The sequence below is a fragment of the Anomalospiza imberbis genome, chromosome 7 (assembly GCF_031753505.1).
Source record: "Anomalospiza imberbis isolate Cuckoo-Finch-1a 21T00152 chromosome 7, ASM3175350v1, whole genome shotgun sequence".
NCBI lineage: Eukaryota > Metazoa > Chordata > Aves > Passeriformes > Viduidae > Anomalospiza > Anomalospiza imberbis.
The window spans coordinates 572,226-596,821 of record NC_089687.1 but is presented as its reverse complement, the minus strand read 5'-3'; the positions used below and the strand labels follow the sequence as shown (position 1 = coordinate 596,821).

Sequence of the window (24,596 nt, the reverse complement as noted above, 5' to 3'; positions counted from 1 at the left end):
GGCTGGCACTGGCCAGGATGGACAGGAGCAGGCGGGAGCAGCTCCTGGAGCAGCTGGCACTGGCCAGGATGGACAGGAGCAGTGGGGAGCAGCTCCTGGAGCAGCTGGCACTGGCCAGAATGGACAGGAGCAGGCGGGAGCAGCTCCTGCAGCGGCTGGCACTGGCCGGGATGGACAGGAGCAGGCAAGAGCAGCTCCTGCAGCGGCTGGCACTGGCCAGGATGGACAGGAGCAGGCGGGAGCAGCTCCTGCAGCGGCTGGCACTGGCCAGAATGGAGAGGAGCAGGCGGGAGCAGCTCCTGGAGCAGCTGGCGCTGGCCAGGATGGACAGGAGCAGGCAAGAGCAGCTCCTGGAGCAGCTGGCACTGGCCGGGATGGACAGGAGCAGTGGGGAGCAGCTCCTGGAGCAGCTGGCACTGGCCAGGATGGACAGGAGCAGTGGGGAGCAGCTCCTGGAGCAGCTGGCACTGGCCAGGATGGACAGGAGCAGGCGGGAGCAGCTCCTGGAGCAGCTGGCACTGGCCGGGATGGACAGGAGAAGGCAAGAGCAGCTCCTGGAGCAGCTGGCACTAGCCGGGATGGACAGGAGCAGGCAAGAGCAGCTCCTGGAGCAGCTGGCACTGGCCAGAATGGACAGGAGCAGTGGGGAGCAGCTCCTGCAGCGGCTGGCACTGGCCAGAATAGACAGGAGAAGGCGGGAGCAGCTCCTGGAGCAGCTGGCACTGGCCAGGATGGACAGGAGCAGGCAGGAGCAGCTCCTGCAGCGGCTGGCACTGGCCAGAATGGACAGGAGAAGGCGGGAGCAGATCCTGGAGCAGCTGGCACTGGCCAGAATGGACAGGAGAAGGCGGGAGCAGATCCTGGAGCAGCTGGCACTGGCCAGGATGGACAGGAGCAGTGGGGAGTAGCTCCTGGAGCAGCTGGCACTGGCCAGAATGGACAGGAGAAGGCGGGAGCAGCTCCTGGAGCAGCTGGCACTGGCCAGGATGGACAGGAGCAAGTAGGGAGCAGCCCCGGGATGCACAGAATCCTGTCCATGGATGCAACGCTCACCCCAAGAGACCCCCGAGCTCCCGGCCAGTTTGGACACCCTATTGCTGTCCCTGATGATAAACAAGAAGAAGCAAAAAGGAGATGGAAAGAAGGAAACTTTAATGTCTACCTCAGCGATCTGATCCCTGTGGATCGAGCCATCGCAGACACCAGGCCTGCCGGGTAAGATCTGCTCCCCTTGCACAAACCCCCGTGCTGCACCCTGGGGGTGGCTCCGTGGCTCTGGGGAGGGCTGCTGGGGGCACAACGAGCCCTCACTTCAGCCGTGCTCCCTGTCAGATGGCTTTAGCCTGTCCACGTCAGGGCAGCCTGTTGTTAAACGTAAAACTGGGTAAAGTTTGCATGTTGCCATAACCCACTGGGCCCAGCTGCCCGAAGGAGCCAGGACAGCCAGCACAGGTGATGGGGCTCAGGCCTCTCTGTGCCTTAGGATGCTGTACCTGGTGGGCCAGGTGCAGCTCTGAGCACTCAGAATTCGTGTCTTGGTTCCCGTGGGTGTGTGAGGGCAGCAGGAGCCCCACTGCTCAGAGGGGCTCTCACACCTCGAGCTGCCATGGCCCTTCCCTCGAGGAAGAGACACCAATCCTCCCGGCAGGGACCTGCTGTGGCTCCACCAACCCTGCAGGAGACGAACTGAGTGCTGGCACAGTCCAGCAGGCACAGACGGGAGAGGCAGTCGGGGGGACTCTGCTCTGTGGGCACGAGCAGGGAGGGACGTGGGTCTGGGTTTGGAGAAGTGTCACACAGTTACAGCTGTCATCCTGGAACGTGTAACTGAGCCTGCACATCTCAGCTCCAAAAGAGCCACTCCCTGCTGGCAGAGGAGAGCAGGACAAGGCAAGGGCAGCTCCTCGCCGACAGAAGGACAAGAGGCTGGGGAGCCCCATCCTGGGCTGCCATGCCAGGTGGGCTCGGCAGTGCTGGCTTGGTGCCTGGACTTGATGGCCTTAAAGCTCTTTTTCAGCCAAAGCCATTCTGTGGTTGGGACAGCTGCGGGGAGGGAGGGAAGGTGCCAGCTCAGGTGAGGGCCAGCAAAGTGCCAGTAAAGTTCATCTCTTGCACTCAGCCCTTCCTACAAACACCTCTCAGCCCCTGGGCAGGTGAGAGACCTGCCCCGTGCAGAGACCCCCCACCATGTCCCTGTCCCTGCTCACAGACCATGGCTACAGTGGGCTGGGAATTGTGCCATGACTGTCCCCCGTGCCACAGGACATTGCCACCGTGCTGGTGGTGCTGGCTGAGGCGAGACCTGCACGGGAAGAATGGAGCAGGGAAGGGAGAGACAGCTGGAGCTGCTTCCTGATGCCACCTAGAGAAGCCACCTGTGCACAGGAGCAGAGCCTCGGTGGCACAAAGCCAGCCCTGGGTTGGTCTGGACAGCAAAGCCCCGGAGCTGCCGAGCAGGAAGCACCTCCGGCAGTGACGCACCTGCCCCGGAGGAGATGTTTGCTGTCGTGGGGAACACCTTGGCCAAACAGGGGATGTGAGCTGCTGCCACGGGGCACGGAGCTGCCCTGCACAGCCTGGTTCTGGCAGGATCCTGTGCAGGCTGTCCCCAGCCCGCTGGCACAACCAGGTGGTAAGGGCAGCTCAGGGCAGTGGGTGGTAGCAGCTTGTGGTAGCCAACAATTATTTTTTTGGTGTACTCCAGTCTCTCCCAGTTTAGACTCCAGTTCCTGCTGTGGTTCTTCCTGGAGTACTGGACTAGGCACTGAAATCCGGCCAATCCATGCCTCTCTGTGCTCAATGCTCGCTGATTTTGGAGCTTTCCTGGCAGTGCTGGTGCTCGTGGATGCTGTGTCCCTGCAGCCAGTGTTGGGGAGAGGGCCCTGAGGAGGAGTGTGGTGGGCAGGAGGCTTGTGGGGAGCACTCCCTGCAGAGCCAGGATCGGGAGTCCTGGGGCTGAGGGAAAAAGGGAAGAGAAGGCTCCAGGGAGACCTTAGAGCCCCTTCCATTGCATAAGGGCTCCAAGAGAGATGATGAGGGACTTTGGATAAGGGTCTGGAGTGCCAGGACAAGGAGCAGTGGTTTCCCACTGCCAGGGGGCAAGGATAGATGGGATTTTGGGAGGGAATTCTTCCCTGTGAGGGTGGGGAGGCCCTGGCACAGGTTTCCCTGAGAAGCTGTGGCTGCCCTGTCCCTGGAAGTTTGAGGCCAGGCTGAATGAGATTCTGAGCAGCCTGGTTTAGAGGAAGGTATCCCTGCCCATGGGAGCCATTGGAAGGAGATGGGCTTTAAGCTCCCTTCCAACCCAAACTATTCCAGGATTCTCTGGTGGAGGACAAAGGGGGCAATGACCCAGTTCTGCTCACCAGCTGCCCAGCAAGGTGAGGCAGGACTGGATCCAGAATGGACTTTTTGGTGTTTTCTGCCCACTGACCACCCTGAGACAGAAAGACACATCTCAAGGATTGTGACACAGAGTAATTCTGGGGTGAATTTCACTTAGCCAGAGCACTTCTGGTTAACTGCGAAGCCCTGAAATACCTCTAAATTTCCTTCAGAAGAGGTTCCTGTCAGAACCAAGTGAGTCCATCCTGCCCCATGGGGCTGCCCATGAGAGGGGCCCTGGGGCAGGGTGCGGGGTTCCCCCCTCACCCCTCTGTTCCCCTCCCAGCACTGCAGGGCTTTCCCTCTGTATGTCGCATTGGGCATTTTCCCCTTCCCCACACGTTTTCCCAGGAGCACCAAGCCTGCAGATTTCCAGGAGTGTAACTGGCCATCACCTGTGAGCCCGTGTTGCCGTTGCAGGTGCTCTGAGCAGCAGGTCCATGATGACCTCCCGACCACCAGCATCATCATGTGCTTCGTGGATGAGGTGTGGTCCACCCTCCTGCGCTCCGTGCACAGCGTCCTCAGCCGCTCTCCTCCGCACCTCGTCGAGGAGATCATTCTGGTGGATGACTTCAGCACCAAGGGTAGGTGAAGCTGCTGCTGCCTTTATGAAACTAATATAACTTGAGGGCAAAATGCAATTTGTCCTCTGTAATTCAATTCTAGGCAGGAGAGAAATTACATTTTCTCCTTCTGCTGTATTGAAGCACATCCTTGGCCTGCACTGGAGCTGAGGGTGATCAGAGGACAGGGGGTGCTGAGGCTGGCTGTGGGGGATGAAGGCAGAGGCTGCTGGAGGCTCCAGGAGCACCAGGGAGCTGGGTCCTGCCCAGCCCATTCATCTTTGGGGCGTCCTGACTCAAGGGCTTGTGTGATCAGGAGGTTCTCTCAGCCCCCAATGTGCAGCTCCCAGGCAGGTGCGCCGTGCTCCCAGTGTGGGGAGCATGCTCCAGGGTGGCTCAGAGGGCAGGGAGCTGCAGTGGGAGCAGTGCTGAGCCGGGATCTGTGCTGCACAGGGCCTTCCATCGCCGCTTCAGCTGGTACCCAGCCCCTGCAATGTGATGCTGCCACTCTCTGCCGAGTTCAGCCCTTCAAAACTGGGGAGTGGTGTCATTTCCCTACTGCTGGTTCTCCAGGAGAGCGCTGTGTCGGGCTCAGAGCTCACACCACGGGCACAAGGAGCCCTGCCCACATGTTCACAGCCCAGAGCTGAGCGCCTGGCGTGCCCGGAGGCACTCCCAGGGAAAATCTGCTTGTGGCTTTTCAGCGTGTCAGAGGGCGCAGTGGGTAGCCGGGTCGCTGTCCCCTCTGCAGAGTACCTGAAGGAGCAGCTGGACGCATACATGTCGCGCTTCCCCAAGGTGAAGATCCTGCGCCTCCAGGAGAGGCACGGGCTGATCCGGGCCAGGCTGGCGGGAGCCGAGGTCGCCACAGGTAGGACAGGAGCCGTGCTCAGCCATGTGGGGACCCCAGAGGTGCTGGGCACCCTCTCCGGCACGGCATTTGTCCCTCCCAGTGCACCAAGGGTCTCCTTTTGCCACTATCTCCAGCCCCAGCTCCACCACCTGCCCCTGCCAGGCTGTGTCAGCACCAAAATGGCCATTTCTGTCAGGAGCTGCCCTGCCAAGCAGGCAAAAAAACGCTCTTGGCTGTGGCTGGGACGGTCTGGGGCGCCAAGGAGGGCCATGGCACAGTCAGCAGCACCCCGAGCCCCCAGGGTGCCCGGGAGCTGCTCAGCAGGGCAGGGCTGGAGGCTGATCCTCCCCACCTGTGCTGCAGGCTCTGTGCTGACCTTCCTGGACTCGCACGTGGAGTGCAACGTGGGCTGGCTGGAGCCGCTGCTGGAGAGGGTCCGCCTGCGCCGGACCAAGGTCGCCTGCCCCGTCATCGAGGTCATCAGCGACAAGGACATGAGGTGAGGCTGCTCGGCCCTGGCCGTGCCACCGCCCAGGCTGCTGTCCTGCGCCAAGCCTGGCACCGCCACTGGATCCATTGCAGGCTGTGGAGCCGTGACTCCAGACCCCCTCACCAGCCTCCAGAGCTTTCCACAGGGGACACAGGACATCGCTGTCCACCAGAAATTAACATTAGCTGGGCATGTGGCCCGTGTTTATCACACACCTTTTTGCTTTTTCACAACTTTTAGTGCATGAAGAGAATTCCTGATGAAATTTGTTAAAATCCTGGTATAATTACCTACAGATATTCATCTTCTCTCATTAGGGGTGACATTTCAATCAGGAATGTGACTCAGAATTAGTCAGCCCGATCTTTCCTCTGTTTAGTTACATGACCGTGGACAACTTCCAGCGTGGGATTTTTACTTGGCCAATGAATTTTGGATGGAGGCAGATTCCGCAAGAGGTCATTGAGAAAAATAAGATCAAGGAAACTGATATAATAAGGTAAATAAAAGAAATGTGAGAGCTTTGCAAACCAACATCTTCCTTTGGTAATAATTTAGCAGCAGAGGCTCCTTTGAGGCCAAATGCTGTTCTTTTGTGGCCCAGTATTGTTCCTCTGCTTTCCAGGACAGGTGAGGCACAGGCAATCCCCCCATCAGGCGCGGGCAAAGCCCAGGAAGCCTTTCTCCCCACACATGGCACTGCTGGTGTGTCAGCCAGGAGAACATTTCACTGCCCCTTTCCCTTCCCTGCCCCATTACAGCTTTCAGGCCAGGTAAAGCCATCCCAACGCTCTCTTTGTCACACCGTGTGGCCTCTGTGTTCCCAGGTGCCCCGTTATGGCAGGTGGCCTGTTCTCCATCGATAAGAAGTATTTTTCTGAGTTGGGAATGTACGACCCAGGACTGGATGTCTGGGGAGGGGAAAATATGGAGATTTCATTCAAGGTAGGTCACTGCTGCACACCTGCACCCCTGCCAGCCTGGGTGAGTGATGGGGCTCAGGCAGGGGCTCCCCAGGGACAGCTCCATCTCCCTGGGCACCCGACCTTCTGCTTCTCTTGGCTTGCACAAAGGCAGCGCCCACCCTCAGCTCGTGTCCATCGGTGACCTCTGTTCCTCAGGTCTGGATGTGCGGAGGAGAGATCGAGATCGTTCCGTGCTCCAGGGTCGGGCATATTTTCAGGAATGACAATCCTTATTCCTTCCCAAAAGACCGGGTGAGGACGGTGGAGAGGAACCTGGCCCGCGTGGCAGAGGTGTGGCTGGACGAGTACAAGGAGCTCTTCTACGGCCACGCCTACCACCTGCTCCTGAGCGCCGTGGATGTGGGCGACCTGAGCCAGCAAATCCAGCTGCGGGAGAAGCTCCAGTGCAAAAGCTTCCGGTGGTACCTGGAGAACGTGTACCCGGACCTGGAAGCCCCCCTGGTTAAAGCCAGTGGGCTGGTACGTCCCCAGAGGCTGTTGTCAGGGCATGGCAGTGCCCTGGGCAGCACCCACCTGCCGCTGCTGCGCAGCTCCCTGGCCTTCGGCGGCGTTTGGGGTGTTTGATAGGGCACAGAGGCGCGGGTTCCCGAGCGGTTTTATAAAGAAATGGGGCACAGGTAGAAGGGATAACTTCCCTCTAGAGAGCTGGCTGGGTGTTTGGATGGCAGTGCCGGGACAGCCCGTGCCAGGGGCTGGATGTGCCCGCGGGGGGAGAAACCGCTCCATGCTGGGAAGTCCCTCCTCGAGAGGGGCCGGGGGACCCCAGCCTCGCCCCCTGCCCCGGCTCGGGGGCCGCAGTGCGGTGCAGGGTCTGTGGGAACAGGGTCTGTAGGGTCAGGGTCTGTGAGAACAGGGTCTGTGAGTGCAGGGTCTGTAGGGTCGGGGTCTGTAGGTGCAGGGTCTGTGGGAACAGGGTCTGTAGGGTCAGGGTCTGTGGGAACAGGGTCTGTAGGGTCAGGGTCTGTAGGGTCAGGGTCTGTGGGAGCAGGGTCTGTGGGAACAGGGTCTGTAGGGTCAGGGTCTGTGGGAACAGGGTCTGTAGGGTCAGGGTCTGTAGGGTCAGGGTCTGTGGGAGCAGGGTCTGTGAGTGCAGGGTCTGTAGGGTCGGGGTCTGTAGGTGCAGGGTCTGTGGGAGCAGGGTCTGTAGGGTGGGGGTCTGTAAGGTCAGGGTCTGTAGGTGCAGAGTCTGTGGGAACAGGGTCTGTAGGGTCGGGGTCTGTAGGGTCGGGGTCTGTAGGTGCACGGTCTGTAGTGTCAGGGTCTGTAGGGTCGGGGTCTGTAGGGTCAGGGTCTGTAGGTGCAGGGTCTGTAGGTGCAGGGTCTGTAGGGTCGGGGTCTCTGGGAACAGGGTCTGTAGGGTCGGGGTCTCTGGGAACAGGGTCTGTAGTGTCAGGGTCTGTAGGGTCGGGGTCTCTGGGAACAGGGTCTGTAGTGTCAGGGTCTGTAGGGTCGGGGTCTCTGGGAACAGGGTCTGTAGTGTCAGGGTCTGTAGGGTCGGGGTCTCTGGGAACAGGGTCTGTAGTGTCAGGGTCTGTAGGGTCGGGGTCTCTGGGAACAGGGTCTGTAGCACGGCTCCGCCGCCAGCAGAGCGCAGCAACCGCTCGCGTTCCCGGCGCTGCGGGGCCGGGAGGAGGGACCGGCGCCGCTCCGGGCACGGAACCTGCGCCTGGCCAGGGGCAGTGGGCAGAGAGCACTTTAAAGTCTTTTGGATTCAATGCTGCCTGCACAAACCTCTTGCCTGGCACCTGGTGAGAGAAACCGGGTCGGGCTCCCCTTCTCCTCCACCACAGAATTCCAGAATGGTTTAGGTGGAAAGGGACCTTAAAGCTCAGCTTATTCCACCCCTGCCATGGGCTGGGACACCTTTCACTAGACCACGGTGCTCCAAGCCCCGTCCAGCCTGGCCTGGAACACTCCTTTCTGCCTCCCTTCGTTATGTGGACAGGATTAATCAGAGTCCTGTGAGCCCAGCAGGTTCAGTTCAGTGTAACATCCTCTCCCCACTCCTGGGAATTTCTGTCTAAATCTGCGTTTTGTTGCTGTTTCCCAGCTCGTTAACGTGGCCCTGGCCGGGTGCATCGCTGTGGAAGGCACCACCCTGGCTTTTCAGGAGTGCGATGTTAACAACACGGTAAGGACAGCCTGCACGCACCCGGGTGTGCCACCCTGCCTGTGGCACAGGCATGGAGCCCCTGTGCTCCCCGCGGGGACCTGTCCCCTCCCCGGGCTAACGCAGCCCTTCCCTCCCGGGACACGGCCAGGCCATGCCTGGCAGCAGCGAGGGGCAGGAGCTGTCTGCTGGCACAGCCTGCAGCCAAGCAACAGTGTCAGAAACAGCAAATTCAGCTGCTTAGGAAAGCTGGATAAAGCTGTGAGTTTGCACATGAAAACGAAGATTTAAATAGCAGCCTGGGATCTGTGTGCAGATGCTGGGCACGCAGCTGTGCCTTACAGCCCTTTCAGTGCCCAGTCCCCGAGAGAAGGACCCAGCGTGCCAGGACACAGGGAATGAGCAGCTTCCCGCTCCAGAGGGCAGGGCTGGATGGGATGCTGGGGAGGGATTCCTGGTCAGGAGGCTGGTCAGGCCCTGGCACAGGCTGCCCAGAGCAGCTGTGGCCAGCCCAGCCATGGAGCCTGACAGGGCCGTGTCTCTTGCTGCTCTCTCCCCACAGAACCAGAAGTTCAACTACACCTGGCTGAGGCTGATCCAGCACGGAGAGCTCTGCCTCGCCCCGGCTGGCGTCCTGGGAGCCGTGGGCCTGCGCCACTGCCAGGGCAGGAGCCGCAGCCTGGCCTGGCTCCACAGGTCGCTGGCCACTGTCCAGCCAGGGCTGGTGAGTGACACTGCAGCACTGCAGGAGGGGTCAGGGGTGGCCCCTGCCCACCCAGCATGGGTCAGGGAGCCAGGAGAGCACTGATGGGGGCACAGCCTGGCACGGGGGCACCCCACCCTCTGCTGCCCGCTTTGCCAAGGCCACCTGTCCCTTAGAGCCCCCGAGCTCGGGCTGGTGCCCGAGCCCCCCATCCCTCGTGCCCCTCTGCCAGGGCTTGTGTCCATCCCAGTGCCGAGCATCCCAACACGGCTGCCAGGCTGGGGACACTGGGGGACGTGCAGGCACTGCCACAGCCACAGAGGCAGCTACTAAACAGCCTAAACAGCCTGGTTTTGCACAGAAACCGTCAATAGCACTTAAAGGGAGATGAGTCAGCATCGATTGGCTCTCAGCTCACAGGGGTTTTTAAAGACAGCACTTCTGGAAAGGAGAAGAATGGATACTTACACTAATTGCCTGTGCTGCACAAAGAGTCATGGCTGTACCTCTGTCAGCCTGGTGTAAGCAGTAGTCCAAAATGCTCTGAAGCGGTATAGTCTATTGTTGAGGAAAAAATGCCCTCAGTTAAGAAAGAAAAAATGTAGCATTCAATATACAGACAATTTCCTGTTGTCCTTTGGTTTTTCCACCTAAAGTGTTGAATGCCAGAATGCCACAGGCTCATGTTGGGGGTTTAGGGAAAAATACAGGAAAATTTTTAACCACTTACTGAAAATTGTGAAATTGTCATTTCACTTTGTGAAAAATATGCAGAAATGCCCAGGGAGCTCTATGGGGCACAGGCAGGTCTTGTCTCCTGTTGCAGCCTGATTTCTCAGCTGAGGGTGAGATGGATTTGGTGGTGCTCTTTTACTGGTGCCAGCAAGAGGAGTCTGAAGGAGTTCCAGTGCTTTGCCCTCTCCTGACATTAGGCATTGTATTGTCCAAGGATGTGAAGTGCAGTTCCTGTCTGCTTCTGCCCAGACCCCCTGCACATTCACAGCAGGAGTGTTTCACCTCGGTGTTACTGAGCTGCTCCTGAGGATCACTGCAGTGCCAGGAGTGGCACGGAAATGTCCCTTGCCTGTGGCAGCACCTGCAGCATCACCTGGCTGGCCACAGGGGTTAGAGAGGTTAATCCAAGCAGATGTGAAAAGCAAAAGGAAGGAGGTCACTCAGACTCTTTGTTCTTTCCCTGCCCCAACACTTGAGCTCGGGGTCTGAGTTACTGACACCCCTGCCAGTGCAGTGCCTGTGCCAGGTTCATCAGCCCACAAGCTAAACACAGAAATCAGTCTCCTGCTGCACATTTCCTGTGGAGCAGATTCCATCCGAGTGACTCCCTCGGCATGGCAATTGCCACACAGGCAGTGAGAGAGCTCATCTCTCTGTTCCCAGCCAAGGAAAGTCCAGGACAGGACTGGACAGCTGTGGTGTGACTGTTCAGCTGTGGTGTGACTGTTCAGCTGTGGTGTGACTGGACAGCTGTGGTGTGACTGACTGGAGAGCTATGGTGTCACTGTTCAGCTGTGGTGTGACTGTTCAGCTGTGGTGTCACTGTTCAGCTGTGGTGTGACTGTTCAACTGTGGTGTGACTGTTCAGCTGTGGTGTCACTGTTCAGCTGTGGTGTCACTGTTCAGCTGTGGTGTCACTGTTCAGCTGTGGTGTGACTGGATAGCTGTGGTGTGACTGTTCAGCTGTGGTGTGACTGACTGTTCAGCTGTGGTGTCACTGTTCAGTTGTGGTGTGACTGTTCAGCTGTGGTGTGACTGTTCAGCTGTGGTGTCACTGCTCAACTGTGGTGTGACTGTTCAGTTGTGGTGTGACTGTTCAGTTGTGGTGTGACTGTTCAGCTGTGGTGTGACTGGACAGCTGTGGTGTGACTGTTCAGCTGTGGTGTGACTGGACAGCTGTGGTGTGACTGTTCAGCTGTGGTGTCACTGTTCAGCTGTGGTGTCACTGTTCAGTTGTGGTGTGACTGGACAGCTGTGGTGTCACTGTTCAGCTGTGGTGTGACTGTTCAGCTGTGGTGTGACTGACTGTTCAGCTGTGGTGTGACTGTTCAGCTGTGGTGTCACTGTTCAGCTGTGGTGTGACTGACTGTTCAGCTGTGCTGTGACTGTTCAGCTGTGGTGTCACTGTTCAGCTGTGGTGTCACTGTTCAGCTGTGGTGTGACTGGACAGCTGTGGTGTGACTGACTGTTCAGCTGTGCTGTGACTGTTCAGCTGTGGTGTGACTGTTCAGCTGTGCTGTGACTGTTCAGCTGTGGTGTCACTGTTCAGCTGTGGTGTCACTGTTCAGCTGTGGTGTGACTGGACAGCTGTGGTGTGACTGACTGTTCAGCTGTGCTGTGACTGTTCAGCTGTGGTGTGACTGTTCAGCTGTGGTGTGACTGTTCAGCTGTGGTGTCACTGTTCAGCTGTGCTGTGACTGTTCAGCTGTGGTGTGACTGACTGTTCAGCTGTGGTGTCACTGTTCAGCTGTGGTGTCACTGCTCAACTGTGGTGTGACTGTTCAGCTGTGGTGTGACTGTTCAACTGTGGTGTGACTGTTCAGCTGTGGTGTCACTGTTCAGCTGTGGTGTGACTGTTCAGCTGTGGTGTGACTGTTCAGCTGTGGTGTCACTGTTCAGCTGCGGTGTCACTGTTCAGCTGTGGTGTCACTGTTCAGCTGTGGTGTGACTGTTCAGCTGTGGTGTCACTGTTCAGCTGTGGTGTGACTGGACAGCTGTGGTGTCACTGTTCAGCTGTGGTGTCACTGTTCAGCTGTGGTGTGACTGTTCAGCTGTGGTGTGACTGTTCAGCTGTGGTGTCACTGTTCAGCTGTGCTGTGACTGTTCAGCTGTGGTGTGACTGACTGTTCAGCTGTGGTGTCACTGTTCAGCTGTGGTGTCACTGCTCAACTGTGGTGTCACTGTTCAGCTGTGGTGTGACTGTTCAGCTGTGGTGTGACTGTTCAGCTGTGGTGTCACTGTTCAGCTGCGGTGTCACTGTTCAGCTGTGGTGTCACTGTTCAGCTGCGGTGTCACTGTTCAGCTGTGGTGTGACTGTTCAGCTGTGGTGTCACTGTTCAGCTGTGGTGTGACTGTTCAGCTATGGTGTGACTGTTCAGCTGTGTTGTGACTGTTCAGCTGTGGTGTCACTGTTCAGCTGTGGTGTGACTGTTCAGCTGTGGTGTGACTGTTCAGCTGTGGTGTCACTGTTCAGCTGTGGTGTGACTGTTCAGCTGTGCTGTGACTGTTCAGCTGTGGTGTCACTGTTCAGCTGTGGTGTCACTGTTCAGCTGTGGTGTGACTGACTGTTCAGCTGTGGTGTCACTGTTCAGCTGTGTTGTGACTGTTCAGCTGTGCTGTGACTGTTCAGCTGTGGTGTGACTGTTCAGCTGTGCTGTGACTGTTCAGCTGTGGTGTGACTGTTCAGCTGTGGTGTCACTGTTCAGCTGTGGTGTGACTGTTCAGCTGTGGTGTCACTGTTCAGCTGTGGTGTGACTGTTCAGCTGTGGTGTCACTGTTCAGCTGTGGTGTGACTGTTCAGCTGTGGTGTGACTGTTCAGCTGTGGTGTCACTGTTCAGCTGTGGTGTCACTGTTCAGCTGTGGTGTGACTGTTCAGCTGTGGTGTGACTGTTCAGCTGTGGTGTCACTGTTCAGCTGTGGTGTCACTGTTCAGCTGTGGTGTGACTGTTCAGCTGTGGTGTGACTGTTCAGCTGTGGTGTCACTGTTCAGCTGTGGTGTGGTCCCGGCTCAGCAGCAGCTGCAGGCTTGGATCCCAAGCCAAAGTGCCTGTAAGTCAGCAGAGATATCTCAGGTATTAGGGAGGAGCCAAAGAAGGGCACCCTGTAAGGAGCTGGGCTTTCTCACAGGGAAAGTAGAACTGCTGCTGCTGCTGCTGCAGGAGCCCTAAAGCCTGAGTGCCCCCTGAGCCTGAGCCCCCCAAAGCCCAGCTCCTCTAAGCCCCCCCTCTCTCCTGCAGACCGACCACCTCATCTCGGAGCACCAGCACCTCCCGCGGCCGGCGTGCCTGGAAGTGGATCCCTCGTACAGAGCGCTGCGGGTGAAGGGCTGTGACCCCAGGAACCCTCACCAGAAGTGGCGGTTCGGCAGGTACCACGCGGACTGAGGCCAGCCCGGCCAGCCCGTCACCGCGGGCTCAGCGGGGACATCGGCGTGGCTGACAGCAGCCTCCAAGAGGGAAGTGCATTTCCAGGGGAACTGGAACCCGTGGTGTGATACCAGAGCGTGGAGGGATCCGAACACCCAGAGCAGCACGGCTGCTGTGGCAGGGCCTGAACGGAGCGGCCTCGTTTTCTCTCGCCGTAGGAGACTTTGGGATAAACTCATTTTCTGTATTATTAAATAGAAATATTTTTTGAAGTCCCCATCCTACTGTAAGCAAACATCGCTCAGCTCCCCCCAACAGCAGCATAAGCTACAGAAATACTTCCAGGGCCCTTAAGTCTGTAAGCGGTAAACTGGGCTGCTCATTCCTCCATGGAAACTGGAAGTTTGTTGACCAATGCATAAAAACACCCCAGTACCATGTCCACACTGGATCTGGCTGCAGGATCCATCCCTGTGGGACATGTTGTGCAACAGGTGAGTATCAGGGCTCTGTGGGGAATCACTTGCACATCCACGAAGCCCACATTTTATCATGGGAGGTGGATGTGGGTCAGTCCCACCCAGGGGCTGCAGGAGAGGCTGGAGCAGTCCTTCCCTGTGCCAGGGACAGTGAGGACACACGTGTGTTTCTTTGTTTGGTGGGGAGAGGAGCTGCTGGAGCAGGGAACCAGAGGTTTATCCTGCTTCTTGCCAGAGGCACACTCCAGGGGCCAGCCTGGAAGCTCCTCCTCCCAGGGCAGCCAGGTTGTCCCGCCCTGGGGCTGCCAGGACCCCCGCCATGTCCCCGAGCTCTTGTGGCTTTCTGGGGGCTCTCCAGGAGCCCTGCTGCTCCCCTCAGCCCAGGCTGCATGGCACAGCCAGGCTCTGCCCACCTAACTCCTTCTGGACTCACTGTCACAGGCAAGTGTTGGCTGTACTGTGAAATTCTTCATCTCCAAAATCCAGCACCAGTCACCGATGGGATGGATTTGATGGGAGAATAAATTCCGTGTGCCCAGATTGTGAGATCCAGAGTAAACAGCAGGCAGGGTTTGTCCCCCTGCTCCCACTGGGAATTCCTGCTGTGGGGTGCTGCTCCCTGTTCCCTGCAGGGCTGCAGTGTAGGCAGGGCTGTCCTCCTGCCCCACTGGCCTGTGCTGAGCTGAGGGGCTGCTCCAGCCCGAGCCCCCGGGTCCCTGGGCTGAGCGTGGCACCCGGTGCTCACGGTGAACCCAGCCCAGCCCCCAGCCCTGCCGAGCCCCCCTCCCTCTCCTTTGGGCTTGCAGAGTGCCCCGGCATAGCCCTACCTCTGACGTGGTGGATCAGTGCTGACAGCATCTGACAGGCTCAGTCTGCCAAAATATTGACTGGCCCAACAGATTTTCCCAGTTGACTCCTATTCCAACTGTCTTCCTGATTTCCTCTCCCTCCTTCAGCGCAGCTAGCCCGCAGTCACCATCAGAAAAATGACACAGACATCGTTTGGGCAGTCAGCTCGTATCAGGAGCATGAATTTCATCAAATTCTGTTTGCTGACATTCAATCACTCGTCACCGAGCAGGCAGCAGGCAGTCATATGTCACGGTCACATCCCATCGCCAGCCCTGTCACTCGCCCGCCGCTGCCTCGCTCGTGTGAATGCTCACTTCCCTGCTGGATCTTTGCTCAGAGACTGCAGGGTGCCTGGGGGCTGCTGGCAGTGAGCTGGGGCCCTGCTGCCGCTCAGTTCTGAGAACATTCCCACGGCACCAGTCAGCCCAGTCTTCCAGAAGCGAGAGCATTTTTCCGGCAGGCTCGGCAGCCGCGGCGGTGCCGCTGCTCGCCGCGCACCCCGGGCTGCGGCTCCGGGAGCTCCACGGGTGAGAACACCCATGTGTGGGTGGGGACAGGAGTCCCTGGTGTCCCTGGTGTTAAACTGTTATAAAACAAAAAAGGAATAAATGGTAATAGATGAAGCTGCTTCCTCTGAGCGCAGTGTGTTAAATCTGACCAACCTGGTCTCTCTCTAGGGGCTCCTCCCGAGTTACTGCCAGGCTGAACCATAAAGCATCACCCCAGGAGAAGCCTTCAAAGCACCAATTCCCCTGATTTCTGACCTGTTGGCTCCAGGCTGAACAATAAAGCATCGCCCCAGGAGAAGTCTTCAAAGCACCAATTCCCCTGATTTCTGACCTGTTGGCTCCAGGCTGAATAATAAAGCATCGCCCCAGGAGAAGCCTTCAAAGCACCAATTCCCCTGATTTCTGACCTGTTGGCTCTTCACTCGCTGGAGGGAACTGAGCTGGTTGCTGCAGCCACAGCTGCTGCAGGTGTCGTGACAATTGTCACCAACACACTCCACGGAGCTCTGCCTCTTACTCATCTGCCCTCAGCCCACACCCGGCACAGCAGAAACGGAGAAAAAGGATTTTAGGGCTGTGGTTGCCATGCCCTGGCCAGCACCTGCCTCAAAGTGCCTCTGCTCCAAGGGACAAGTGTCCAGATCTCTGCGTGTCCCCTGCCCTCACAGGCCGTGCAGGCAGCTCCCTGCCCGGCTCCTCCCCTGCGTGTCCGACCCTCTGCCCACGGGGATGGCCAGAGGTCCAGCACCTCGTCTCTGCCCGTTCCTTGCCAGTGGACCCCTGGCTGTTCGCAGCACACCCACCCGAGGCCCAGGCAGGGTGGGCAGGGCTCTCCGCCCCCCCCCCGCCCCCGAGCATCCCAGCACTTCTATTTTTTCACTTTTTTACCCAGGAAAGCAGGAGAGGGCGCTGCGGTTCTCGGCTGAGCAAGCGCTGCCTTGCAAGGAAGGCACCAAGCGAGCCCAAGGTTCTGAAAGTCTTGGGGAGCCTTCCTCCCGAAAGCCCTGGGGGTGGTCACAGACACTGATGGAATCGGGGTGCATTGGCTTAGAAGGGACCCTAAAGCCCATCTCGTGCCACCCCTGCCTCGGGCAGGGACACGTTCCCCATCCCGGGCTGCTCCAGCCCTGGCCAGCGTGGCCCTGGCTGGGACCACCATAACCACGTCTCCAAGGGGGCCGTGCCACCCCCAGAGCAGCTGCCAGCGGGAACAGACCCACAGTATAAGTTGGTACAAGCGAAGCTCAGAACTTCCCCAGGCCAAGGAGCAAACAAACAAGTGTGAATGGCACAATGAGGGCTATGTCTGCTGGCACAATGCAGAATTGCCCCGTATTATTTGCACGTTGCCAATAAATAATTGCCTTTATGTAGAACAAGAAAAGTCAAAGCGATATTCAGTGCTGCTGGAGATGTAAAACTAATCCTTAAAAAAGCACTTATGGATGCAGGAGGCCCTGTATAACTCCTTCCTTGCCTCCTCGCCCTTGGCAGCTGTTCTCAGCTTTCCCAGATGCTTTCTGGGATCACAAGTGCAAAGCTAAGTCCCAACTGCAGACAAATCTGACCGTGAAGCAGTTTAAAAAGATTGCCACCACTGCATGGTGCTTACACAAAGGTCTTTCAAAATGGAGAAGGTGAGACAAGGATAATGGATTAAAACTCACCTGGTTTTGACAAATTAATCCTTAACATTTTGCACCTAAACTTAGGATGAAAACCAAGATACCTGAGAGAGTCTGACCTGGTGGCCTCGGGACAATAGGTGGTCCTGGCAGTGGCCAGGCTCACCAGCTGCACACAGGCACAGGCAGGCAGGTCCCAGCCGAGATGCTGCCCTCGGGGCCAGCCAGACCCCGCTGTGCCTCTGGAGATGGCACTGGTCACCGGTCCCACTGCCCCAAGGCCACCCCAGGCTGGCAGGGCAGGCACCGTGGCCAGCCAGCAGTGCCCACAGCTGCCCCTGGGCCTGGTGGCACCTCAGCACGAGCTGGGGACAGGCGGTGCTGGCGGAGAGCAGCTGTCGGGCGCCAGGACAGACAGACTGCAAAACAGAGCAGGGTGGCCAGCAGCCGTCCCTTTTGGTGGCCCCTACCCTGGCAGTGTCACAGCTGCCACACTGCCAGCTCCTTACAGCACGGCTGGCAGCCTGGGGCAGCCAGAGGGGCCCCAGCCTCCCACGGTCTCAGCACGGTTATAGAGGTGGAGAGAAGAAAGGAGGATAACCCTAAAATCCAGTGGGAGTGTATTTAGCAAACTGATTATTTATTTTCCTGCACTATGGATGCCTCTGCCCCCGTCAAAGCCAAGATGTTAAATGTTCACAGTGTATTATAAATCATATACAAAAAGAAGAAAAACAGTGACCTTGTGTTGTGTGAAGAGACACGTTTTGGGGGAACAACATAAAACCCAGCCCAGAGCAAAGGCTTGGGGTGTCAGGCACTTCCCCCTCAGTTCATAAGTGCATCATGGACTCGAACTCGTCGATCCGCTGTTTGGTGTTTCCTTTACGGATCCTCCGGTAGGAGATTGTGTTGTACCTGGAATAGCTGTGTCTGGAGATGTCGTTCTTCTTCCCCAGGCTGGGCGGCTCCCCTGCTTTCTCCAGCGGGAAGTTGCAGCCGGGGCTGCCCGGGGGCGAGGGTTGCTTGCCGCTGTCTCGCTGCTGCAGGCGGGACGCCTCGCTGCTCTCCTTCTTGATTTCAATCACCTGAACTTCGTCCTCTTCGGTGTCCTCCTCCTCCGCCTCCTCCTCCTCCTCCTCCGCCTCCTCGGCCGCGTTCCCTTTGGGCTCGGCGCTGCCCGGGGGTGTCTCCGCCACCTCCGTGCCCGGAGCGGCCGCCGTGCCCGTCCCCACCGTGCCACCCGGCCCTGCGCGACACGGGGGACACGGCGGCTGCGGGTCCGGCACCACCAGCTCCTGCCCCCAGATTCGCCATTCGGGATGACTCGGGGAGCCTCGTGCGGCCAGCCGGACCCCGACACCCGCACCCCGACACCCGCACCCCGACACCGGGACCCCGACACCCGCACCCCAACACCCGCACCCCGACACCGGGACCCCGACACTCGGGGCAGCTCCCTGCGCTCCCAAAGTCATCCCTGGTCCTTTCAATGCCTCCCTCCGTACTGCCACCGAGGGAAGGGAAGGGAAGGGAAGGGAAGGGAAGGGAAGGGAAGGGAAGGGAAGGGAAGGGAAGGAAAGGGAAGGGAAGGGAAGGGAAGGGAAGGGAAGGGAAGGGAAGGGAAGGGAAGGGAAGGGAAGGGAAGGGAAGGGAAGGGAAGGGAAGGGAAGGGAAGGGAAGGGAAGGGAAGGGAAGGGAAGGGAGCCATTCTGCATGCAGTGCCCAGCTGTGCCCCAGTGGGACGTGTCCCTCCCTCAGCAGTGGCCACCCCTGCTGCGATGGCCATCTCCCAGTTGCCCTGTTTGGCACGTCTCTGCAGTTAATGATGCTTTAGTGTCGAAACAAATGGTCTATTCAAGGTTTTGCCTGTGGGGTCTAGAGTATTAATTAGACTAAATTGGTTGGGTACTAAAAAGCTGCCTGCAATTTGGATATAAAGTGCTGTGGTTGCAGGGTGGGTGCAGGGGGCCCATGAGAGATCCTTTAATAGGTTTTATTGTGTGCTCCTAAAGCAGCACAGCTGGAATACGGACGTCAGCTCTAAGTGGGAAAGCCTCCACCACTATTCACCTCCTCACAGCCTAGGCATTTGCTATGAAATATTAATTTGCCCATGACAAATGTTCGGATATTTTTCCTTTTGTTAGTGGAAGCAGGATTTGCTTGCAGGGCACAGCCCATGCTTCATTTAGAGCCCACTTCAAAGCTCAGGGCAGAGCATCACCAGCGGCTCCCAGTGCAGCCACCCTTGTCCCAGCCCTGCCAAAGCCAACGAGACGGGAGGAGCCTGTGGTGGGAGATGAGGAAAGGAATAATGCCTAGAACCCCGTCGGAGAGACGTGGCTGTTCTCCTCCAGTAACACGCCATAAAATACTCCTCCTTTAGGAGAGGTGGCTGCAGCTTGCATAGTGAAATAAACATGTTCATTTCTGTATACACTCAATACATTTTTAGCTCATGACCAGTGACCCCCCTGCAGCCCCGCTCACCACAGGAGGTGGCTGAGGCTCCAGCCCTGGCTCCTGCTCATTTCCACCATTTTCACCCAGAAATGAGCAGAGCAAGACCCAGAAACAGGTGTTTAGGAGAGCAATTTTATGTGGATACTTGGGCGTTGTGGGATTCATCACTTGGTGAATCAGGCAGGAAAAGGATTTGGGGTTTGTGACCACCAGCAGCCTCACGAGGTTCTCCTCTGAGCATGGAGCAGAAGATAGAGAATCGCCCAACCCCATGAGGCTGTTGGGGACCCCACAATGCTTGACTACCCCACGGCCAATGAGACATGTAAAACCCTGGAAGGAAGATTTCAGCTGTGGTTGCTATGGTGCAGCAACTCACAGGTGATAAATGAGTCACTGCTCCCTGGAATAGAAGAGTCTCACCCAATTAAAAAAAAAAAAAAAAAAAAAAAAAAAAAAAAACCACCTGCATCCATTGTCTCTTTGCTACACATCAGGGCACCCCACGTCAGATGGCATTTTGCATTACCTTCCCCTGATCCCCGGCCATTGGTCCCTGTGTCCTGGGTATCCGCTGGTCCCTGCTGTGGTGTCCCAGCGTTCTCCTCTCGCTTTTCTTTGGGAAACACAAAGCACAAGACATGGGCTGATGGAGCAATTAGTGATGACAATCGGGTTTTAATGGCTGCAGATCCGCAGGTTTTCAGAGCAGATTTAGAATTGCTCATTTCTTTAGTTATGAGCTTTTCATAGCATCCCGCTAATGTGTCCCAGATTCTGATATACTCCAAGTCACTGTTACAGCTCCCACAGATCAGGAATTTTGACTAACACACAGCACATCCCGTTATTCATCAGGCTATAGATAAAACAGAACTCTTCTCTCCCAACACCTAGAGACAGGCAGCCCCGTACGATACCTTGGCATCGCTTCTCTCCAGCAAAACTCTCAGGCGTGATGTCCTCTGGCAATGAATTTCTACTTTCCTCCAGGTTTTCCTTGGCAGGTGAAGTGTCAGGGCTCATTTCTGCGTTTGCATACGGGACTGTCCCAACAGATTTTGCAATTTCCTCGAGGCCACCGATGACCTGGAGCGGGCCGTCCTCCGGGGGAACGCTGCCGTTGCACGCCGGCACGGTGGCAGCTGCGGGCACCTCTTCTGTCATGCTGAGGGCCGTGCCGGGCCGGGCCGTGCCCGCTGACTGGGGCCCCGCTGCTCCGGGCCCCGCTCCTGCCCCGGGGTGGGGAGCTCCTCCCGGCCCCTTCGCCCCGGGGTCTGGTCCCCTGCGCGAGTGGCCCTGGCGCGTCTCCTGTGCCGAGCCCGCGGCCGCACCATCCGCTGTGCCCAGGGCTCGCCAGCCCAATCAGCACCTCCCTTGTCGCCGAGGCTCTGCCCGTTGCATAATTAAACGCACCATTATAATTTACATAAACAAACAATCAAGCAAGGAAGCTTTTGTGCTGGCCTGGAGAGCGGGGCTGTGGGCATGTCAGCCCCGCGGGAATAAACAGGAGTTTGTGCTCCGGGCACAATGGCTCTTTGTGTCCCCGCTGGCCACAGGGACAGCCATTGTTCTGACCCTTAATCCCCGGAGGGTGACCACCTTCCCCAGCCGGCCACCTAACCCGCTTAACATTCCCCAGCGGGTTTGCGCCGGGGAACCTCGCCAGGGACCGGGGATGGAGCTCACTGTGGATGGAGGTCACCATGGATGGAGCTCTCCAGGGATGGAGCTCACCGGGGATGGAGCTCACCAGGCATGGAGCTCGCTGTGAATGGAGGTCACCATGGATGGAGCTCGCCATGGATGGAGCTCACTGTGAATGGAGGTCACCATGGATGGAGCTCTCCAGGGATGGAGCTCACCGGGGATGGAGCTCACCAGGCATGGAGCTCGCTGTGAATGGAGGTCACCATGGATGGAGCTCTCCAGGGATGGAGCTCACCGGGGATGGAGCTCACTGTGAATGGAGGTCACCATGGATGGAGCTCTCCAGGGAAGGAGGTCACCATGGATGGAGCTCGCTGTGAATGGAGGTCACCATGGATGGAGCTCTCCAGGGAAGGAGGTCGCCATGGATGGAGCTCGCTGTGAATGGAGGTCACCATGGATGGAGCTCGCCATGGATGGAGCTCACCAGGCATGGAGCTCGCTGTGAATTGAGGTCACCATGCATGGAGCTCGCCATGGATGGAGCTCACTGTGAATGGAGGTCACCATGGATGGAGCTCACCGGGGATGGAGCTCACCAGGCATGGAGCTCGCTGTGAACGGAGGTCACCATGGATGGAGCTCTCCAGGGAAGGAGGTCACCATGGATGGAGCTCGCTGTGAATGGAGGTCACCATGGATGGAGCTCGCCATGGATGGAGCTCACTGTGAATGGAGGTCACCATGGATGGAGCTCACCGGGGATGGAGCTCACCAGGCATGGAACTCGCTGTGAATGGAGGTCACCATGGATGGAGCTCGCCATGGATGGAGCTCACTGTGAATGGAGGTCACCATGGATGGAGCTCACCGGGGATGGAGCTCACCAGGCATGGAACTCGCTGTGAATGGAGGTCACCATGGATGGAGCTTGCCATGGATGGAACTCGCTGTGAATGGAGGTCACCATGGATGGAGCTCGCCATGGATGGAACTCGCTGTGAATGGAGGTCACCATGGATGGAGCTTGCCATGGATGGAGCTCACTGTGAATGGAGGTCACCATGGATGGAGCTCTCCAGGGATGGAGCTCACCGGGGATGGAGCTCACCAGGCATGGAGCTCGCTGTGAATTGAGGTCACCATGCATGGAGCTCGCCATGGATGGAGCTCACTGTGAATGGAGGTCACCATGGATGGAGCTCACCGGGGATGGAGCTCACCGGGGAAGGAGCTCACCAGGCATGGAACTCGCTGTGAATGGAGGTCACCATGGATGGAGCTCTCCATGGATGGAGCTCATCAGGGATGGAGCTCACTCTGAATGGAGGTCACCATGGATGGAGCTCACTGTGAATGGAGGTCACCATGGATGGAGCTCGCTGGGGATGAACTTCACCAGGGATGGAGCTCACCGGGGATGGAGCTCACCGGGGATGGAGCTCACCATGGATGGAGCTCGCTGTGAATGGAGGTCACCATGGATGGAGCTCGCTGGGGATGAACTTCACCAGGGATGGAGCTCACCATGGATGGAGCTCACCATGGATGAACCTCGCCATGCCCTGGGGCACAGTGGGGGCACTTTGCCCTCTGGGGAGCAGCTCCAGCAGTGGGACAGGCACAGGCCCTGCATACAGCGCAGTGTCACTGCCCACCTGCGCCCAGCCATGCACCCTGGACAGCCAGCACTGCTCAGAGGGGCCATGGCTGCCCCTGGAACCCTGGAAGTGTCCCAGGCCAGGCTGGACAGGGCTTGGAGCAGCCTGGGATAGCAGAAGGTGTCCCTGCCCAAGGAAGGGGGTGGAACAGGGAGAGCTTTAAGGTCCCTCCCAACCCAAGACATTCCATGATTCTCTCTGTAACTCAGTCACACCTAGGGCTGGCAGGATCGAGAGGAAATATTTTACAGAGGGAAGCTGGAGAATCGCCCAAGCAGCACTGGGGCACTTCTGACCGCAGCTGAACTCGTCCCAACCCTGGTGCCCAAAGCCAGGTTTACATAACAGTGTAATCTCCTGCTGTGAATGACATTCTGTGCTTGTACAATACAGCATTGCTGGTATCTTTGGGCTTTAGGGTTTGGAAATCCTCTTGTCAAGTTCAGCCCCCAATTAGAAATGGACCCAAACACTTTCCACTGCTCCTATTCATCTCTTGAGTTTGTGTCTTTAAATCAAGAAGTTTTCATTATTGTTTTAAAATTAATTTGGTGTGATTGATTTATAAAATTCATCCTTTGCTGGAAAATGTTGTCCAAGAAAGGTGAACAATAAAGTTTGAACATGAGCTGACAATGAGCAGTGGTTGCTGCCCTCAGGAGGAGAGGCTGAGTACCCAGCAAGGTCTGGTAACTGCAGAGGAGAAGGTTCCTTCCTATTATAACAGAATCACAGAACTGTTTAGGCTGCAGGATTGCAGAATGAAAAGGCAGCTGTGGATCCTTCCCACCACAAGCAGCTGTTTGTAAACAGCTGGGCAAAACCAGCTCTCAAGGGCAGGGAAATATTCCCTCTGCACAAACCCCACGGGGTGGATTTCTGCCTCATCAAGCTTTTAAAAATTAAAAAGTTTTATTCTGTCCAATCTGGTGTGGCACAGCCACAGCTGGATGTGACACCACTCACAGCAGCTGGTCCATGCCAGGAGCACCGGGACTCACTCCTGGCTCTGTGTATGGGCAAAGTGTGAGTCCCCTTTGCCTTGGGGCTCTGGCAGGCCTGGCCCAGCTGCCCTCGATAACCACCTGTGCCATCTTCTGCCCTGAGCCCTGAGAGCTGGGTGTGACCAGCTGCTGCACAGGGAACACGGCCCCGCAGCCCCGGGGAAAGGAAGTGCGGGGTGTGGCTGCAGGAACCAGCCCGGCAGAGCAGCAGGAGGGAGGCAGCACCACCATCCCTGACTGAGGGACAGGATGGGGCCCGGGAGGCAGCACCACCATCCCTGACTGAGGGACAGGATGGGGCCCGGGAGGCAGCACCACCATCCCTGACTGAGGGACAGGATGGAGCCCGGGAGGCAGCACCACCATCCCTGACTGAGGGACAGGATGGGGCCCGGGAGGCAGCACCACCATCCCTGACTGAGGGACAGGATGGAGCCCGGGAGGCAGCACCACCATCCCTGACTGAGGGACAGGATGGGGCCCGGGAGGCAGCACCACCATCCCTGACAGAGGGACAGGATGGGGCCCGGGAGGCAGGACCTGGTGGGAGGGTCTGGGCAGTGGGCAACACTCAGCTGAGCAGTTAAGTCCCCTGAGAAGGTCAGGCTCTGTAGCATTCATCAAATTATTGAAATGTTCAGTTTAAAATCCAATTGCATTCATCGAGGACCAGCTGCACTCTGCTCTGCAGTAAACTTGTATTACCCCTGCAGCCCCTGGGGCATAAGCAGAGAAAAGGTTCCATTGGCTGCTGGGAACTCTCCCATCCCTCCAACACCCCTGTGATCAGTGAGAACTCTGCTGCTGGAGGTCCAGAGCCCACGGAGCCGAACCCCAACCCCTGGTGTCACTGTCCCATGCTGCCTGGACACCCCCCTCCTCCTGCCCCACTCCCAGGAGGCAGAGCAGGATCCACCCAAAGTGCTCTCTGCAAGGAGAAATGCCTTTTTTAAAAGCCGTTGCAGTTGCTTTTCTTTCTGAGCACTTTGGCTGGCCTGTGAGCTCCTTCCTCCCCCACAGGCTGGGGCACAGCAGGGCTCGTGCTCCTCACCCACATCCTGTTTGTGACCGTGGCTGAGAACCTGTCACGCTGTCATCACCCAAAGCCCGCTCTCACCCTGCTGGGAGGGCATCACTTGTTCAGTCTGTCCTGA

The 24,596-nt window shown here is 57.7% G+C and overlaps 2 protein-coding genes across 3 annotated transcripts; one reads left to right on the top strand and one right to left on the bottom strand.

Annotated features, from left to right (window-relative positions):
- The first annotated feature begins 905 nt into the window (after positions 1-905).
- Positions 906-13,242, top strand: GALNT5 (polypeptide N-acetylgalactosaminyltransferase 5). Of its 2 annotated transcripts, XM_068195052.1 has the most exons (10): positions 906-1,215; positions 3,805-3,971; positions 4,702-4,821; positions 5,167-5,302; positions 5,673-5,792; positions 6,121-6,238; positions 6,415-6,738; positions 8,330-8,410; positions 8,952-9,113; positions 13,065-13,241. In XM_068195052.1, the coding sequence occupies exons 1-10, from the start codon at positions 1,019-1,021 to the stop codon at positions 13,209-13,211; spliced, it is 1,572 nt and encodes a 523-aa protein (XP_068051153.1). In that variant the 5' UTR covers positions 906-1,018; the 3' UTR covers positions 13,212-13,241. The 2 variants fall into 2 exon arrangements, with proteins under 2 accessions (XP_068051153.1, XP_068051154.1); XM_068195053.1 differs by lacking the exon at positions 5,673-5,792 and having other exon boundaries at positions 13,065-13,242.
- A 4,029-nt stretch (positions 13,243-17,271) lies between these two features.
- Positions 17,272-20,317, bottom strand: ERMN (ermin). The gene is made up of 3 exons (XM_068195085.1): positions 20,045-20,317; positions 19,654-19,740; positions 17,272-17,907 (listed from the first exon to the last, which is right to left on the bottom strand). Exons 1-3 carry the CDS (start codon positions 20,289-20,291, stop codon positions 17,492-17,494), a joined length of 750 nt encoding a protein of 249 aa, XP_068051186.1. The 5' UTR covers positions 20,292-20,317; the 3' UTR covers positions 17,272-17,491.
- Between the last annotated feature and the right edge of the window lie 4,279 nt (positions 20,318-24,596).